This window comes from Gopherus evgoodei, chromosome 2 (genome assembly GCF_007399415.2).
Source record: "Gopherus evgoodei ecotype Sinaloan lineage chromosome 2, rGopEvg1_v1.p, whole genome shotgun sequence".
NCBI classification, from domain to species: domain Eukaryota; kingdom Metazoa; phylum Chordata; order Testudines; family Testudinidae; genus Gopherus; species Gopherus evgoodei.
The window spans coordinates 17,030,509-17,050,063 of NC_044323.1; the positions used below are offsets into that span (position 1 = coordinate 17,030,509).

Here is a 19,555-nt window from a genome sequence, read left to right on the forward strand (position 1 = left end):
ATTCTTCTGGTCAGGATTCAGGCAGGTTCCCGCTTTACTCTGTGCTGGTTAGGCCTCAACTGGAGTATTGTGTCCAGTTCTGGGCACTGCATTTCAAGAAGGATGTGGAGAAATTGGAGAGGGTCCAGAGAAGAGCAACAAGAATGATTAAAGGTCTTGAGAACATGACCTATGAAGGAAGGCTGAAGGAATTGGGTTTGTTTAATTTGGAAAAGAGAAGACTGAGAGGGGACATGATAGCAGTTTTCAGGTATCTAAAAGGGTGTCATCAGGAGGAGGGAGAAAACTTGTTCACCTTAGCCTCCAATGATAGAACAAGAAGCAGTGGGCTTAAACTGCAGCAAGGGAGATTTAGGTTGGACATTAGGAAAAAGTTCCTAACTGTCAGGGTAGTTAAACACTGGAATAGATTGCCTAGTGAAGTTGTGGAATCTCCATCCCTGGAGATATTTAAGAGTAGGTTAGATAAATGTCTATTAGGGATGGTCTAGACAGTATTTGGTCCTGCCATGAGGGCAGGGGACTGGACTCGATGACCTCTCGAGGTCCCTTCCAGTCCTAGAGTCTATGAGGTTGAGGGGCAATGTAAGGATATGCAACTGCCCAAGCTGTACCTGTTCTCGGGGCTCTCAATCTGGCACCATTCACTCTCGGTGCACATTTAAAATAAATGCATTCAAAACCTCTTATTATCAACAACAATACAGAAAAGGAAGAAGTGTTCAGTAAATAGTTCTGTTCTGTATTTGGGAAAAAGACAAATCATGTAGTCTCATTCTATGTTGATAAGTATCAGAGGGGTAGCCGTGTTAGTCTGGATCTGTAAAAGCAGCAAAGAATCCTGTGGCACCTTATAGACTAACAGACGTTTTGGAGCATGAGCTTTCGTGGGTGCATGCATCTGAGGAAGTGGGTATTCACCCATGAAAGCTCATGCTCCAAAACGTCTGTTAGTCTATAAGGTGCCACAGGATTCTTTGCTGCTATGTTGATAAGACTCTTTCTATTCCACTAGTATCTCTGCGGGTTGTTAAACAGAAACTATTCAAGTTAGGCATTTTTAAATCAGCAAGTCCAGTTAACTTGCATCCAAGAGTTTTTAAATTTCTGGACGAGGATCTTGCTGGGCCATTAATGTTGATTTTCAAGACGTTTTGGAGAACTGGGGAAGCTCCAGAAGACTGGAAAAAAACTAATGTGCCAACTTTTAAAAAACAGTAAAAGGGATGACCTGGGTAATTATAGGCCTGTCAGCCTGACATTGATCTGGGGTGAGATAATGGAGTGGCTGGTATGGCCAATTTGTTATCTTGTGTTATGAGGAGGAGTAAATAACACTTCCTTATTTGCTTTCTCCACACCAGTCATGATTATATAAACCTCTATCATTTCCCCTTTTAGTCGTCTCTTTTCCAAGCTGAAAAGTCCCAGTCTCATTAATCTCTCCTCATATGGAAGCTGTTCCCTTCATCATTTCTGTTGCCCTTTTCTGTACCTTTTCCAATTTCAATATCTCTTTTTTCAGATGGGGCGACCACATCTGCACGCAGTATTCAAGATGTGGGTGTATTGTAGATTTATATAGAGGCAACATGATATTTTCTGTCTTATCTATCCCTTTCCTAATGATTCCCAACATCTGTTACCTTTTTTGAGTGCCGCTACACATTGAGTAGATGTTTTCAGAGAACCATACACAATGACTCCAAGATCCTTTTCTTGAGTGGTAACAGCTAATGTAAACCCCAGTATATCAGAAAGCTATGCTCTAGCTATTATTTGGGAACATTCTATGCCCTGTGTTACACAGGAGATCAGACTAGATGATCACAGTGGTCCCTTCTGGCCTTGGAATCTATGAATCTTTCACTATAGAACATGAGTCTCTGTCATTTCTGCGATAAACCTGGCAGCATATCAGAGGTTGATGGTTTTGGTAATATCCCTTCTTAAAATACCTTAAGAAATTTGTGCTTTGTGGGGTTTTTTTATGGCGAATATGGGGTAGATCCTGCCCTCTGCGGGGGAAGAGGAGAGAATATCAGAGCTTCTTTGCCTTTGGCTCACCCTGGCGCAAGCAGCAAAACACAGTCTCTTGCCAGCATGCAGAGACCTGGCCAGCTAACATGCCAACCTGCACACCACGTTCCCCAAGAGGGCATGGTCTACAGATTATGAAGGATGGCTGGCTTCCCACCCTGGCCTAGCTACACTTGTCCTGATAAGTGCTGAGCACCCACAACCTCATTCAAATTAACCTCCACTCAGTATCAATGAAAAACAGGCCATATGCATATCTTGTGAACAACAATAAGTCTAGTCAGCCGCAGGTAGGACTACACTGTGCTTCTTCTCAAAGCAGCACTCAAGGGAACCCCAAAGTGTATCCTGCTGGTCCACCCTGAAGATCTCTGCCCTGGCTGGCAAGATCCCTGTACCAAAGGAAGCAATGCTCATGCTCTGCTCCAGCCAGGGCAGGATTTGGCAGGGCAGTGGAGGCCAGGATGATACCTAACCTACAAACACCATTAGGTGATCAGCGCCACACTACGCATATTGGCTGCGTTGATAAATAAATCCTTTATTTGCCTGTCACTTTTCAAACGGGGGGAGTCCACACAGTCCTCTTGATGAGACTAAAGAGAGTGTTTTGTGTCAATGCCAGGGACTGGAAGGCTGCCTGAGCGGAAAACAATGTGTTCCAAATAATTAAACTTCACAGCTAAGAGGAGATTAACATGACATTTTCAACCCACACCTTCCTTGTGCTGAAGGGGATACACAGGGACCCAGCTGTTCTCATTTCCCTGAGATTATGGCTTTTAAAACCTTTAGGCCTGCCACTCACATCCAGGCATTTCCTAAATACAGGTTCTTCATTCTGCTCTGTGCCTCATAGGGATAGCTTCTCCATAGCACTGCTACCATCTGGCTCTGAGATCATCAGAGCAGGGACATTTGTTGTTTAAAACTGGCTGGCTCTATGGGTACGTCCAGACTACCCCGCCGTATCGGCGGGTTAAAATTGATTGCTCGGGGATTGCTATATCGCGTCTAATCTAGACACGATATATCGATCCCCGAGCGCGCTTATATCGATTCCGGAACTCCATCAACCCCAACGGAGTTCCGGAATCGACACGGAGAGCCGCGGACATCGATCCCGTGCCGTCTGGATGGGTGAGTAATTCGATCTTAGATATTTGACTTCAGCTACGTTATTCACGTAGCTGAAGTTGCGTATCTAAGATCGATTTCCCCCCCCTAGTCTGGATGAGCCCTATAAAGCACGCTCTACACCAAGGACACTACAGACTTTATGAATATTTATGGCATTTTCCAAAATGAACAAGGCGTCCTTTCGTTTGGTGTGTATTTTTCAGATTCTTTAGAACATATGTGTTTGAGAAGGGGTCTGGGGCACTAACTGGTTGTCAGTAGTGCAGCTCTGCCTCTCCCTCACTTTGCACAGCTGTTTAAGGGAATGGCTGCTTGAAAGAGCTGGATAATGCCTTTTAGGAGGTTGGGCTTTGCACACAAGATTCATGGAACCCTGGATGGAACCCTAGTACAATGGGGTCCTGGTTTATGACTAGGGCTCTGAGACAATACGGTAATACTGTTGATGATAATCTGGGAAGTTTCTGTCTTTGCTTTCCCATAATACATTCACCGTTCCTTGGGGATTGCATTTTTTAAAAGTTACTGCAGAATAATGCTCGATTCTGATATCACATCAGTGTAAATCAGGGTTCTGTCTACCAAAGTTAGTGATACTACACGAGGATGTGAGATCAACATATACTAGTGGTATAGAAATACCATAGGCAGACTGAGTCAGGCACTACCTATAGAATATGTATTACTTTGACAATTTTGTACACACAGTAGGGCACATAAAATTATGGAGTCGGTGTTATTCTGGGATTACACCAAAGTAATTGAGAGCAAAATCTAAGTGAGCACGTCGAGAATATGACACTGTGATCTTTGGAAACAATCAGCACAATATGTCTCACTGAAGGCCTATCTGAACAATGCATTTTCCCTAACAGAGTAAAACAGCCTTCTTTAAGACTGTAAAATGGTAATCTTACATGTGTGGTGGGTGATTTGAGATGATCTAATAGTTGATTTTTTAAAAGATGCACCTGTCAAATAAGCATTTGTATGGGTTTGCTATTTCATTGAAGACCCCTGGAGTTTCCCTTATCTCAGAAGTCTTTGTTTCTCTCTTTGCAGATCCTCTTCCCTATCTCTGATCTCTCTTCTTCTTATCTTTTTTTGATGGTTCTTACTGACAAATTCTTTGAGTTTTCTCTCCTATTATAAGATATGGCCTTTCTTAGGCTTTAATTTCCTTTTGTTTAAATTTCCTTTTTAACAACAATTTTAATAAAACAATACAGTGTTTTCAGTGCACCATCTGCAATATACTCTATAAATAAAACTGCTGATTTTCCTTGATCAGCAGTTCCTCTTACTGGATTTGATACATTAGCAATCAAAGTAACAACAGAAGAAAAGGAAAGTCCCTTAGGGCTCGTCCAGACTGGGGGGGGGAATCGATCTTAGATACGCAACTTCAGCTACGAGATCGGAGTACTCACCCGTCCAGATGGCGCGGGACCAATGTCCGCGGCTCTCCGTGTCGATTCCGGAACTCCGCTTGGGTTGATGGAGTTCCGGAATCGATATAAGCGCGCTCGGGGATCGATATATCCCCGAGCAATCAATTTTAACCCGCCGATACGGCAGGGTAGTCTGGACGAGGGCTTAGACAGAGAACATTGTGCATAATTTCTTATGGGAAAATTAATATATGCTGAGATTAATTGATCTATTGATAGCAAAGAAGTGTGTGGAGAGAGAGAATCAAAGTATTTACTTTCTGTCTATATTGTCACGTGTGGTCATGGCTTTCTTGGTGTGTGTTTTGATTTCCTACTGAAAGAGAGAGAACGTGAGCTTTGAAGCATGAACAGAATAATCATGTGAAAGATACGGATTTCTTGGCTGGTGAGGAGGTGATAAATAAAAACTCCTTCAACCCATGTCACCCTCCTTAGAGGTTGCGTCTCACCTTTTGAGATGCAAAAGGCTTCTACTTGTGTAGTTGCAGTAAAAAAACAACCTTGACTTCTGAGCTATTTCCAGAGACAGCTGATGTGAATTGGGGTAGTTCCATTGAAGTTAATGATGGTGTACCAGTTTATACTACCTGAAGATCTGGCCCATACAGCTTCATCACAACATACTCCAAATTCAAATCTTTAGAAGCTTTCTTGTCTGCCACAGACGTGAGTCTATACTTTAGTTATTACAACTACAAAAAAGGGAGAGAAAATCTGGGCTTCTTTATTCCTCACAACCTTCCCTGCGGGGCATGCTGATAGCAGTTATAGAAATTAAGGATAGAAAAGATCTTGGGGCTATCGTGCATTGATTTGCACTATCCTGCAGAAGGGTTTTGTAAATGCCTGCAGGAGAGCTGCATTCTATAGAAATCTCCACTCAGTGCAATGGTCCACTCCATATGCACTGGTGCAAATTGAAATGTGGGTATAGAGTGAGGGTGACCATGGTTGGACCTCCTTCCATGTGATCCTGCCACCCTGAAAGCTGATGTATATGGGCCTCTTTCTATATAACTAGTCCATTGCAAGAGTTATGGAAGATAAGCAGCAGAAGCAGAGTGGCTGCTTAGGGGAATATCTTTCCCCACCCATCACCTGCATCAGCTGAAGCTAGGATGTTTAGCCCCCTACTGTGTTAAACTGTCTGCAGATAATATGGAGACCCGTAAGTACTCTCAGCACAGCAGGGGCCCAGGATGTTGGCTCTTTCAAAATACAACAAACATTATGAACTGATGTTAATGTTTAGAGCTGGTCAAAAACTGTAAACACAACTGCATGAAAAATGTCAACATTTTGGAATTATTTTCATTTTCCAAAATTCAAAACTGACCTGTGGGGTTTTTTTATTATTAATTATTATTATTATTGGCCTGGAGGGAGGGAGAGAAAGAGGGTTGTTGGATTGATAGAAAAAACCTAAAAATTCGAAATCAATCAATGTATTTTTTTTTCACTTTTTGGTTTTTCTTTCTATTGTCTATTTTGATTTTTTTTTCTTTTTCAATTCTTTTTTTTTTAATGACTAGAATGGAGGGAACTGGGGGATGGGGGAATAAAGAATAAAAACGCTAAATATAAAATTGATAACTGGAAAGCTGGAGAAAAATATCACCAACAATGCTTTTTATGGCAGTGCTAAGGGTGGACTGATGGATAGGCGCTTAGCCCACATGCTGCAGACAGTGCTAGCCAGCACCTAGAGTGAAATGATGACGATCACATTCTGCATGGATGGACAAGGGACAGGAGCTCCCTATGAGCTTTCTCCTTGCAGTGCACTCATGCAAGAAAAGGAATCATTTGTCCCACAATTTCAGCTCTTGCTTAGGCCAACCTATTCTCTGACAAGATATCAGGACAGGCAGGGCTGGCCCCAGGCACCAGCTGAGCAGGCTCATGCTTGGGGTGGCAGATTCTACGGGGCGGCATTTCGCTTATTTTTTTTTGTTTGCTGCTCCGGCCACCCTGTAGGGGCAGCGGCACAGAGGAGGGGAGTGCCCTGCAGCAAACTCGGCAGGGCAGCCCGCGTCCTTCCCTCCCCGCCGACCGGAGTGGAGCCCTCCTGGCAGGCGGCGCGGCGGTTGGGACCGTGTGGCAAGCGCCCCGCGGAAGCACTGGCTGCCCTCCTTCCCTCTCTGCCTCCCACTTCCTCCCCTTCCCCGCCATTAGACCGGGCGCGCACCCTGCAGCACAGGGAGTCCTCTGGCTCCGGCCACCCTGTAGTGTTTTTTGTTTTGTTTTTCCCCTGTTTTGCCGGTTGCGCCATTGTTTCTCCCCCGACCCCTCCCCCCTTTGCTGCTCCAGCCGCGCCGTGTTTCCTCCCAGCTTTGCCGCTCCAGCCTCACTGTGTTCCCCCCGCTCCAGCTGTGCCATGTTCCCCCCACCTGCTTTGCCTCTCCAGCCGCACTTTCCCCCTCCCCCCCTTTGCTTTTCTGGTGGCCCCGCCCCTTTTTTGTTTTTTTTTTTGGCTTGGAGCGGCAAAAAAGCCAGAGCCAGTGCTGAGGACAGGAGGGCCTTAGTGTCACATCATGTCATTGCAGAATTGGGTTGGTAGCTGGAACCCACAATCACACAGAAAGAGGTGCCCTTTTCATTCCCATCCTCAGTAAAGAAACTGATCGTGGATGCAATAGGGCCAGGGTGGGGATCTCATTTGGATCACCTATAAATTCCTGGAACTTGGGGCTGGTCTACACTGGGGGGGAAAATTGATCTAAGATACGCAACTGAACGTAGCTGAAGTCGAAGTATCTTAGATCGAGTTACCTACCATTCTCACGGCGTGGGATCGACATCCACAGCTCTCCCTGTTGACTCTGCTACCGCTGTTCGCATTGGTGGAGTTCTGGAGTCGACAGGAGCGCGTTCGGGGATCGATATATCGATCCCCGAGAAATCGATTGCTACCCACCGATACGGCAGGTAGTGAAGACATAGCCTTGGTCTCTGGACAACAGGAGACAGTTTATGAAAGTCTGGGAGCTCAGGGCCATCAGGCCTGTCTGGCATTCCTACCTGTCCTCGAAACCCCAATAATACAAGTATTCACAGACAATATGAGAGCCGGGCACTATATAAACAGAGGGTGCCTGCTCCTTGCCACGCTGTAAGCCATCAAATTTTGGATCTGGTGCCAGCAGAACAGAGTATTTCTGATGACAGTCATCTCTCAGGAGTTAGCGCCTACCAGTCACCCCGGGGAGGTAATTCATAACTAATCCTGAATGGTCCCTGCACAGCTCCATCATAGGAGCAATAATCCATCTTTGGGAATCTCTTATAATAGACTTGTTCACCAACAAGGAAACCAGCAATTGTCAGAACTTTTGCTACAGAGGGGGCCTGAGAGCTCAAGACCAGTGGAACAGATGTTCCACCTCCTGCAGTGGAACAGATGTTCTGTGCCTTTCCACCAATTCCCCTGATTGCCAGGATGATTTCCAAGATCAGAGACAAAGCCATTATCATTCTCTTAGCTCCATACTGGTTGAGGCAGTTTGGGCTGACTGACCTCTCATAGATGGCCATTCAGTGTCTGTTCCAGCTTCCAGATGCTCCAGCCAGACCCAAGGTGACTGTACCTGATTGATGGCCTACCCGTTGGCTGGCTGAGTGTGATGTACAGGGGCTTCTCCCTGCAGCTCCAGAAATCCTGGTACAGAGCAGAACATCTACCAGGAAAATGTATTCTAAATGGAAGAGGTTCTTGGTATGAGCAGCCCAGCACAGTTAGTACCTTATACAAACCTCAACATGAAAGACCCTGGACTATATATGACTCTTAAAGCAGGCCAGCCTTTTGTTCAGCTTGAGTAAGGTGCATCTGGTGGCAATTTTGGTTTTCCATCTGCCTGTGCAGTCATATATGATCTTCTCTTACCTAACATTATCAAAAGTTTCTCACACGGGGAACTACCCCTGCCTGAGACTTCAGTATGGTCCTTCTGAGGCTCATGGACCCTCCATTTGAACATGTCTGAGACAGCTCCATGCATTACATTACTCTGAAGACTGTTTTCCTGGTGGCTGTCATTTCAGCCAGAAGAGTGAGCGAGCTTCGGGCACTTATGGCCAAACCTCTCTATACAACGTTCCATAGGGACAGGGTGATGCTGAGAGCTCACCTGAAGTTCATTCCTAAGGGGGTCTCAAAATTTACTCTAAACTAGTCAACTTGTCTGTCTTCTTTCAAAAGCCACACTCGGCACCATGAGAAAAGAAAGTACACATATTTGATGTATCCAGGACTTAAGTTGACAGGCTAAGTCATTCTATTTCTAGCCATAGGACAGGATATTCTAAATATTAAGCTATCTCATTACATAGGAAGCTGGCTGTTGCACATCTCCCCCCAAACATCCTGGCTCATTTCACAAGAGCAAAAGTGGTATCCTCTGTCTGGTTCAGGAATGTGCTAGTATTAGAAAGTCTCAAGGCAGCATTATGGAGTAACCTACTGACTTTTGTCAAGCACTGCGCCTTGAACTTAAGCATCAGGTCAGATGCCACATGCCCTTCAAAAGAGCAACACTGCAATCGCTGTTTCATTGATACGCTGAAACTCTTCAATTCCCACCATCCTGAGGGGATACTGCCTGCCATTCACCTACGGTGGGTTCCGCACTGACACACATGTGAAGAAAGATTTCTTACCCTACAGTAACTGTGGTTCTTCCAGATGATGTCGTCTATGTGGATCCCATTACCCACTTTCCATCCATGCTTTTCAATGACTTCAGATACCATGGGCTTCAAGCTGAGAGAGCGCCAAGGGAGGGTCGCAGGAGCCCTGCCCTTTGTGCTCACAGACATGCTCACGAGGAGGCATAGAATGCGTGCACAACCCCAGTGGACAGTGCTGGACAAAGAAGCCGATCCCATGTTGCTGTACAGTGGGGTCGATGTTTACAACAACATCTTGAAGATGCACGGTTGCTGTAGGGTTAGTAACCGTTCCTTATGTTCATGAGGTGATTATGAATACGAGGAATAAAGAGGCCCCTGCTCTCTGATACTTACTAACTTTGTATTCATAAATATGTTCTCTGGTTTGCTAAAGCTAATTGCTCTTTCTAATAATGGCAAGATCCTGGCGTTGTTTCAAGGCAAAGGTTCATGCAATTAAATCTCAGCAGCAGAGGCCTACAAAATGGGCACTAAAACCTCACTTGGCATGTGACCTTCAGCTGAACTGCTTCATTAAGCCTGAGAGCTTGGAGAAAATGTTTGCTGAATAAAGTCACTCCTAATTAATGTGAAAATGTCAAAGATTTGACTACCATCCTTTTTACCCCTTTCCTTCTAATGCTTAATTATGTCTCTAATGAGCTGCTCACATGAAAAGCCAAGAGACGTATTTTTATAGGACAATACAATGAAAATATTCCAACAACATTTCGCCAGGTAGATCTGTGCTGCTGTTTGTAATATTTCACATTTCTTACTCACCCTCCCAAGCTTTTACTGGGAAGGTCTTGGGTTATCATTAAGTTATGATTATTATTAGCAGAAGTGGTATTTATTTACAGTGGTTGCCATCAAAACCTTTCCAGTGCTGCCTTGTATAATTGGACAGCAACCACAACCTCAGTGTTTGCAACGTCCCCTATACTTAGGGAAATATTATCCTTAAACATAAAGGAATATTGCCAATACTGACCTAATGTATCTAGCTACCTCAGACAACCTAAAAAGTTGTAAGAATAACTGCTGTGTATAGCACTGTATAGCATTATTAATTTTGTTGTGCTAAAATTGTACATGTTGCTTTAACATATCAAACGAGAAATAATGTCCCTGTCCCTTAGATGTTTCAGTCTGACAAATGGTTTAAAAGAAGGTGAATAGAGTGGGTCCAAACCTACTCATCGACGTAAGGAAACTCCCACTGAACTCAAGGGAGTGAGATTTGGCTCTTGATGAAAATAGCCTAAGAATGTTTGGGTAAAATGAATTGAGACATGGCAGGGAATTAGCATCCACAAGCTAATCTGGTTACATTGTTAAACTTCTAACAAGATATAGGTAAACACGGAGAAATGGATCATACACAGGTTGACTGGTGACACAGTGTCACACTGTGGAAAGCCCAAAAAACACTTAAAAGTTGTATGCGTCTGTGTATAGTGACAATAGTGCAGATCTGGCATACGGGGACTCTGTAAGCCCGTCCCTATGCACAACACAGGGAGGTCATATTCTGGTCAACCCAGAGGATCTCTATGGTGTGGTGTGGTGTGGTGCACAGATCCAGTGGACCAAAACCTTGTATGACCAAAGCTCTGAATGCTTTCACTCTTCTTCATAACTTCTAGTTTCCATCACACTCTCTAATCCCTATCTGCAAAGGGGCTTTCAGCTTTTAGATGCATACAAAGCTGAAGAAATCACTCTTTAAGTCCTAAACGTCTCTATTTATTGGCATTTGGAAGATACTAACTTGACTTCCTAAAGTTCCAGTTTTGTGAAAGGTAATAATCTATTTTCTTTAAGAGATTTAATGTCATAGGAGTGATCCTGACTAAAGCACAGCAGCAGGGATTGCATATGCTGTACAGATTACTGTATGAGAAGATGGGTTTCGTTCTTTTGATGCGAGACTAAGAATCACAGATTCTGTAGAGCTAAAGCTCCTAGAGAATTCAGCCCTAAAAGTCACAGCTATGTAGGCAGGCAAGCCCTGGCTGCTGGGGCCGGCTTTAGAAACTATAGGGCCCGATTCAAATACCCGGCGGCGGTCCGGGTCTTTGGCAGCACTTTGGTGGTGGGGGGGTCCGGAGTGAATGAAGGACCCCCCTGCTGCCGAAGTGCCACTGAAGACTCGGACCACCGCCGGGTATGTAAAAAAAAATTTTTTTTTAATTAAAAAGGCGCCTGAGGCACGGGGCCCAATTTCAGGGAATTGGGGGAATCAACCTAAAGCTGGCCCTGCTGGCTACTACTACAGGTTCTTGAAATTCATATTTGGTAAGCATTAGAGGTAGTTCTGGGCCTGGCATGTTGCAAGACACTGTCTTTCTAATTACCATCTTGATTTCCCACCAAACACGCACTTGAATTATGACATAAGTTTTGTGGCTCATGTCTCAACAACCAATAGATATTACTGCATTATATATATGTCATCTGAAAGTCTGAAGTCTCAGCATTCAGTGCTGTGAAGCATTAATTCCTGACTCCAGCAATTTATAAAATACTAGTTTGAAAAAAATGTCAGAAATGAAGTGGTAGTAAAATGCAGTATAGTAATCAGAATGACATGCTTTTAAAGGCCAGTAACTTACGATGTGCTAGTGTTACCTGCCCTCTTCAGACCAGCACACTTTTCCAAACCTGGGAGCAGTAATTAGAAAGATAAAAATTCAGTCCTTGACATGTGCTTGTATCTATATTTCAGTGCTGTAGCAATTTAAGACTGGCAATACCTCCTTAGAGAATAAAATCTCAATCTCTGAAGCATTTTCAGTAGGTCATAACAGCTATGAATTATCATCCTTTTTGTTGCCAAAATACTTATATATGACATTATGTACAGTATCTGTGTACAGTATACCTAACACAGTGACAGCAGTGGCTTTTATGGTGTCATGGGTATATGTGCCTGATAATATAAGCAACGTGATGTTTCTTGAGCAGTATTTATGCCTAGTAACCTATACGGTGAGAATAATTATTATCACATAATTTAATGAGCATTTTTTACTGATTTTCCTGTTGCATCCTCCATGTGCTGTGATTAGACTAGGATCTTCAGCTCTTTGCTATTTGGTTTCATTGCTGACTAGCATTATGTGTCTAATAGGTGCTTTTTTTCTTTTTAAATTAGAGGAGATCTTGAAGACTCATATAGCACATTGGTGGTCTCCTGATGGAACCAGGTTAGCATATGCAACAATAAATGACTCCAGAGTCCCTACTATGGAAATTCCAGTCTACACTGGCAGCCTTTACCCTACTGTTAAAACATACCATTATCCAAAGGTAAGGGGAAATATAAAACAATCAGTCAAAGGTTTTGGAATTTTTCATGGTTTTGTTTCTAGCTGACTCCGATATGGTAATATATAATCGAACATATTCATAAGCAGTGCAATTAACAGAAAAAATCATTCATTCCCCATTGAACTGTTAAACTGTGGTCTTCATTATTCTTTTGCAGCCTTTGTACAAGTACGTTTTTCTGACACTGGTAATAGTCATTCAAAAATGTAAAGAGAAAAAGTAAAGTCTAAACCCTTTCTTCCTCTTGTACCTGGACAAAATCTGTTGGGTTTTGATGCTAGATGCAGTGTGACTACATCTGAGAAGTTGCAAACAAAATTATTATATTTGTTGGGTTTCTGCCTATGCACCAAAAGGGCAATCGGGAAACTTTAGTACTTAGACCCCCTTGTAAAATTCAAGATGGAATAATAATCAGGCTTCTGAGACACACTGCACTTTAGCTTTAGGGAGAGAAAATGAATTAGGGATGAAAAAAAACAATCCTGCATTGCTTTACAGAGCCCTACAGAAGATTGTCACTGCAGGTGAGCAGCATCTGGTGCAAATCTCAAGCCAGTGTGGAAGATTATTATTACTTTCTGCTGCTGTATAGTATGTTCGTGTACTGTACTGAACTGCACAGCTGCTTCCTGCAGACATCTCACTTTGTGTAGTAGTCCCCTCAGATCTCACATGCTAAGCCAGGTCTAACCCAGCCACTCCTGAAGATAGGAGACATCAAGAGAATGCACAGATGCTGCAGGAAGTGATGCTGATGATTCAGTAGGAGGCGCTTTTTCATGTAAGCCAGTGTTTAACTAATGTCCAACATAGGGCTTAAGGACACCCTGCCATTTTCAGATAAGGCATCAAACTGAGATCCTGACCCTTGTTACTTTAAATATCATGACATTTTTCACAAATGTGGTAGATGTTATTGTCAATATTCTAGCCAAATTTTAATGTGGGCAGTTACATCCAACCATCCTAAGTTCCTCATACGTGAATGCCTGCTCTAAACTGCTGTATGCTTTTTCTGTACACTGTTAAACAGTTTCTGCATTGCAGCCCAGAGGTGGCTGCACTTCATATGATAAGATATTTGTGTATATTATGATTACAAAGCATTTTAGGATCTGTTCAGATAAGAGGTTCTCTCTATAAATGTAAGAAGTTATTTACTGTAAGATATATAGTGATATACTCTTATTTTTAATTTCCAGGTTGGAATGGAAAATCCAAGCATTTCTTTACACGTCATTGGTTTGAATGGCCCTACCCATGATCTGGAAATGACTCCCCCTGATGATCAAAGAATGAGGTATGTTGCTTAGTTTTAAACAGATAAACATGTTAGTCTGCATCAGCAAAAACAATGAGGAGTCCTTGTGGCACCTTAGAGACTAACAAATGTATTTGGACATAAGCTGTCATGGGCTAGAACCCACTTCATCAGATGCATGGAGTGGAAGATACAGTAGGAGCTATAAATAGACAGCACATGAAAAGATGGGAGTTGCCTTACCAAATGGGAGGTCAGTCTAATGAGACAATTCAATTAACAGTAGGATACCAAAGGAGGAAAAAAATCACTTTTGTGGTGGTAATAAGAGCGGCCCATTTCAAACAGTTGACAAGAAGGTGTGAGTAGGAGGAGGGGGAAGCAAAACTTTTTGCTGTTTCTGCATAGGTTTGAGTTTTTAGAAAGTAAGCCCCCCATTCAACAAACTAGTTAAAGATGTGCTTATGATTAAGCATGTACTTAAGTCTATTACTATTCAGCAAAGCACTTAAAAACTTTACTGGGATTTAAGAGTATTCAGTGGCAAAAAAATGTTAAAACAGAGTTAAGGTCGCTTGATGATATGTCATCCCCTTACAGAACATGAAGTTGAGCTTTTGAAAAACAAGAAATGCACAGTTAAGGTTGCCTATGTAATCTAACTCTTCCCTCTTTCAGAAGTGCCCCAGAATGCTCCGTTAACACACATACCTTTACTCTGCCCACTCTACAGTTGGTGAAATGTACAAACTGTTCACCTTTTACAGACCATCAACTCCCACCCACAGGATTCAATCCAGTACTAATAAAGGGGGGAAAATGGTTATTAAATCTTTGTTGCCCAGGTGTACAAAGGTTTGGACTAGAACGGTCACTGGTGGGGTGCTCACCAGGGGCAACGATGTTGGCACAGTCCCTTGAATTACCCAGGCAAGTATAAAATGGTTGCATAGAAACCCTCTCATGGACTTTTCCTTTTCTGGTGTACGCACACTGTAATCACAGCACATCTACGCAAGTGAAGAAGCGAACGCTCTCTTAAACACCATTCAGGTCCCTCAAAGACTTAGTGGGTGCCATGTACTACCATGTGTAAAAACTGACCAGTTGAGACCATTTTTTAACCTGCATCACAGCAATACAATAGTTTGCTCTCTAGTGCTGTGCAAAAAAAATCCATCCAGAAGCTTTTTGAAAAATAATTCTTTTTGGGGCCTGTGTTTCTGGAACTCCTGGCTCAGCTGACGCCACATTTGGGTCACTAACTCTACTTTGCACTCCCATGAGGCATAGCAAATTTCATGATAATCTGTTTCAGTATGCAGATTTCAGGACATTTTAAAGTGTCTTCCTTTGCATGGGAAGGACAGAGGCACAACATAGACATAGGGCTCCTCTAAAACAGGCAGGTAATGGGGAGTGACTCACCCCTGGAACACCTCCTGTTGGTCATCCAGGGAATTAGTGTTTCCAGCCTCTGGATCACCCTCTTCAGGCCAATGTCCCACTTGCCACTGCACTTCCTCCCCCCCCCCCCCCCCCGAGTCCCTCCTGGACTGTGGTGCCCCTTTCAGGCCAGGGTGCTGCCCCTGGCAGTACCCCCACAGTACCCCCCCTCCCTGGGAAACCCCCACCCTCCATCCCCACCTCGCCTCAGACTATGGCTACTGCCAGTCTTGATCTAGCTCCTGTTCACTGGGGCAGACTGCAGTGTAAATGCCACTCATCACCAGCAAGAGGGGTCTGGACCTGCTGCCTCTGCCTACCCTTGGGCTGCCCTCTGAAACCCCAGTACCCTTTCTGGCCTTTAACAAGGCCTGCAGCCTTGAGGGGGTTTCCAGGCTGGAGCTCCCCCAGCTTCTCTAGCCATCCGCCAGCCCTTCTTCACTCTTGGTGCCCTGTTCAGTTCCCAGGCAGCCAGACCCTTCTCCCTCAACAAGCTAGAGAGAGTATGTCTGTCTGCTCCTGCCCACTGCCCTCTTATAAGGGCCAGCTGGACCCTGATTGGGGTGTGGCCACAGCTGAGGCTGCTTCCCCAATCAGCCTTTCCCAGCCCTAACCGTCCCCAGGGCTGCTTTTAACCCCTCCGGGCAGAGTGGGGTGACCACCCCTCTACAAGGCATCTGCAGCATTAGGAGGCTCTGAAAGGTGTGAACTGGCTTATTCATCTCAATGTGCTGTTCTCAGTGGAATGAAAACATCCCTTAGAGATTAATACAATGTGAAGCAATAGCTCTGAGGCTTGTGAACTGCTCCATTCATCTGAGTAGGTTTTCCCTTCCCACTCCTGAGTGCTTTAGATCCACCCTGTGATATGAATGAAATATGCCTGTTCTCAGCTTCCGCACTCAAAGGTCAGGATTTTCCAGATCCTGGCTCACATGAGTTCAGAGGGTGAGCCTCAGACCCTCTCAAAAGGGCAAGCCTTCCTCCCAGCCCCCCGAAATCATCTCATGTAATGGAGAGTAGGGGTCCAACCCCTGTAGATGGGCAGTGGGATTCCCAGACACTGGCATACACAGGGGAGGCAGTCAGGGAGGCTCAGAGACCCCCAGAGGGGCAGGAGCCCCCCAGATCTGAGCATACATACAGTAGATAGAGCAATGCAGGTCTGACAGGCACTCCCATGCCTATTCTGCTGCAGTCCTCCTGACACTTACAACACGTCTCACCGCTCCCTTCCCCCCAACTCCCACGCCTCCCTCCAGGGGTGGCTCTAGACATTTCGCCGCCCCAAGCAGGGCGGCATACCACGGGGGGCGCTCTGCCGGTCTCCGGGAGAGTGGCAGGCGGCTCCGGTGGACCTCCCGCAGGCGTGCCTGCGAAGGGTCCGCTGGTCCCGTCGTCCGCTGGTCCTGCGGCTTTGGTGGACCTCCCTCAGGCACGCCTGCGGAAAGTCCACCAGAGACGCCTGCCGCCCTCCCTGTGACTGGCAGAGCGCCCCCCGCAGCATGCCGCCCCAAGCACATGCTTAGCATACTGGGGCCTGGAGCCACCCCTGCCTCCATCACCTGAGCCCCAAACCTCTCTGCCCTTCTTACTCCTGGGGGAATCCTGCGCCACTTTGTACCCTGTACTGGGCTCAGCTGCTAGTCCCAGCTGTGCTGGGGGAGGATGGGACTTCCTCTTCCTCTGCAAGGAGTGGCCAGGGCTGGGGCTGGGTCAGACCCACCCCCAGAAACCTCCCCCAGCTGCAGGAAGCTCTGTACCCCTCACCCCCGCTTACTGCCCCCATTGCTCCTCAACTGCAGGGGAAGGGGTCACTGTACTGAGAACTGCTGCCCTATCCACCGAACCCCCATTTATCCAGACCCTCCCATGCCCCCTCAACCTCATCCCCCTGACCTGGACCACCCTGATGAGCCCACACACACACACCCAGACCCCTATGCCACCAAGCCCCACTCTCCTAGCACCCACCCTCCACTGAGCCTCCCACACCCAGACTCCCCCTGCTGAGCCCCAGTCATCTTCACTGGATCCTCCTGCAGTGTCTCATTGCCCCTTCACCCAGAACCGCCCAATGAGCCCCTGTGCACCCAGATCCCACCGAGCCACCCGCATCCAGATTGCCCCACACAGAACCCTCTCACTCCATACCTGGATCGCCACACACTAAGCCCCTCCACACTTCAATCCTGCTAGGCTGAGCCTGCCTGCCCACCCCCAGGTGCACCTGGCGCAGAAGAGCAGGACCCTAGGATGTTTCTGAGGCAGGCCCGGCCCTTGCACTGTGTTAGGATTGGGTGCAGCCTCACCACTGAGTCCATGTCTCAGTGGGGAGCTCCAGGGTGATCTTCCACCTCCATGGTCCCCACTGCCATGCTGAAGCCTCCCCATTTATTTATAGACAAAATTTGCAGAATTTTAAAATATTTTGCGCAGAATTTATACATTTTGGAGCAGAATGCCCTTAGAGTACTTTCTGTATCAAACACCCCATTTATCTCCCTCCCTTTACTGCATCGGCAAACACTACTCCCCCAGTTTTCCCAATTCTCCAGTCCCCTAATGGCCATTCTCCCACTCAGGAAACATTCACATGTCTAATTTTGTCCCCAGATACTTTCATTACATTCCCTACCAAATAAAATTGCCGCCCATGGCTCACTAATTGTAGCCACCTCCAGTCACTCAATCCAAAATGCCTTTTGTCTTATGTGGGTGCTTGTGATTAACTTATCCTTAATTATGTTAATTGAAGGGTAAATTCATAGCCATCAATCTCAACAAGGTCTGTGACTCATCCAGTCATCAGTCCCACTCAGTTTTACAGTACAAGGTTGAAGGAAACTGGGATTTTGTTTTGTTTTTTGGGGCAGGGAGGAAAGGAGCTGTAGCTCAGGAACCCCTTAGACCAATGACCCTAAATTTGAAACACTAACCCTACCCTGCACTCCCATCAGGCACAACAAATTTGAAATCAATCTGAGTCACCATTCGAATTCTAGAGCACTTATAAAAGTCGAGCTTTAAAGCCCCTAAAGTGGTGGAAATGGAAATGCTCTAGCTGTTTCTCTGAATTGGCACATACACATTGTAAAGAACATTCATTTTCTTAAATACTGGTCTCAGTCTGAGTGCCCAAATATTTAGTGAGTGCCATGCACATCTTTGGGTAAAACTTGACAAAATGAAACCATTTTGACTCAGATCACTTCCATAGTTTGCTCTCTAGTTCTGCACAAAGAAAACCCACTGAGAAACATTTTGAAAATTGCAATCTTTTCAGGGCCAATGTCTCCAGAACCCCTGGCTCAAATTACCCCAAGCTTGGGTCACTAATCCTACCCTGTATGCTCCTGAGGCACACCAGATTTCAAAGCAATCGGACTAATCATGTCAATTTCAGAGGACATACTACAAAGGTTGACTTTTAAATAAAAGTCATGAGGCAATCTTAACTATGGTGACACTGCCACACCACAATAACTCTTAAGTGCTTAGCTGAACTGGCACCTATGTGTTGTGGTTTCTTGGACACTTGAAAACAAATCATTATAAGGCTATAAAGAACAGTGTAACATGTTGGCATAAGCATTTATTATCATAATCAGTCTGCCTTCAGGGGAGAAGAGTTCTAATCTACTGCTTTAGCTCAAGTTTGATGCAGTCACCTACCAAAGCCTGGAGGCCAAATTCTGATTTCATTTATGCTGATATAAATCAGGAGTTAGTCCATTGACTTCAATGGATTTATACCAGTATAACTGAGATCAGAATCTAGTTCCATGGCTACATTGCCACTAATGGTCCCTCTCCAAATATTAACAGAGCACTTTGTGTGAATGTCAAATACAATTTTGTAAAGATCTCTTTCTCCAAGGTATTCATTTGTGTATGGTCATCAGATATACTGTTACCTCTGAGATAATTTAAATTAGATGTTGGGCCTCCAAACAAAACCACTCTAGCCAGTAGGCACTGCACGAAGCAGATGAAACTTGCCTGTTTGCGGAGGTGAGGGGTGTGTAGTGGGTTAATCTTCATGGTGCACGAGAAATATAAAGGGCCAGATTCTGATACTGTGGAGTAGTACTGTACTCCACAGGTGGTCCCAAACCAGTAGAGCTATCAGTGGAGTAAGATGTCCTTCAATTTGTTTTATTATTGTCTATTTGATTCTATGTTATAGTCTAATCTATTACAG

General features: G+C 45.0%; 1 protein-coding gene across 7 annotated transcripts in view; it reads left to right on the forward strand.

The window, feature by feature from the left end:
• Positions 1-19,555, forward strand: part of DPP6 (dipeptidyl peptidase like 6) — an 863,093-nt gene that overhangs the window by 757,379 nt on the left and 86,159 nt on the right. For all 7 annotated transcript variants that reach the window (XM_030550076.1, XM_030550078.1, XM_030550079.1 and 4 more), the window contains 2 exons: positions 12,466-12,620; positions 13,847-13,944. In XM_030550076.1, the coding sequence (XP_030405936.1) occupies positions 12,466-12,620; positions 13,847-13,944 (253 nt within the window). The remainder of the gene's footprint in view (positions 1-12,465; positions 12,621-13,846; positions 13,945-19,555) is intronic.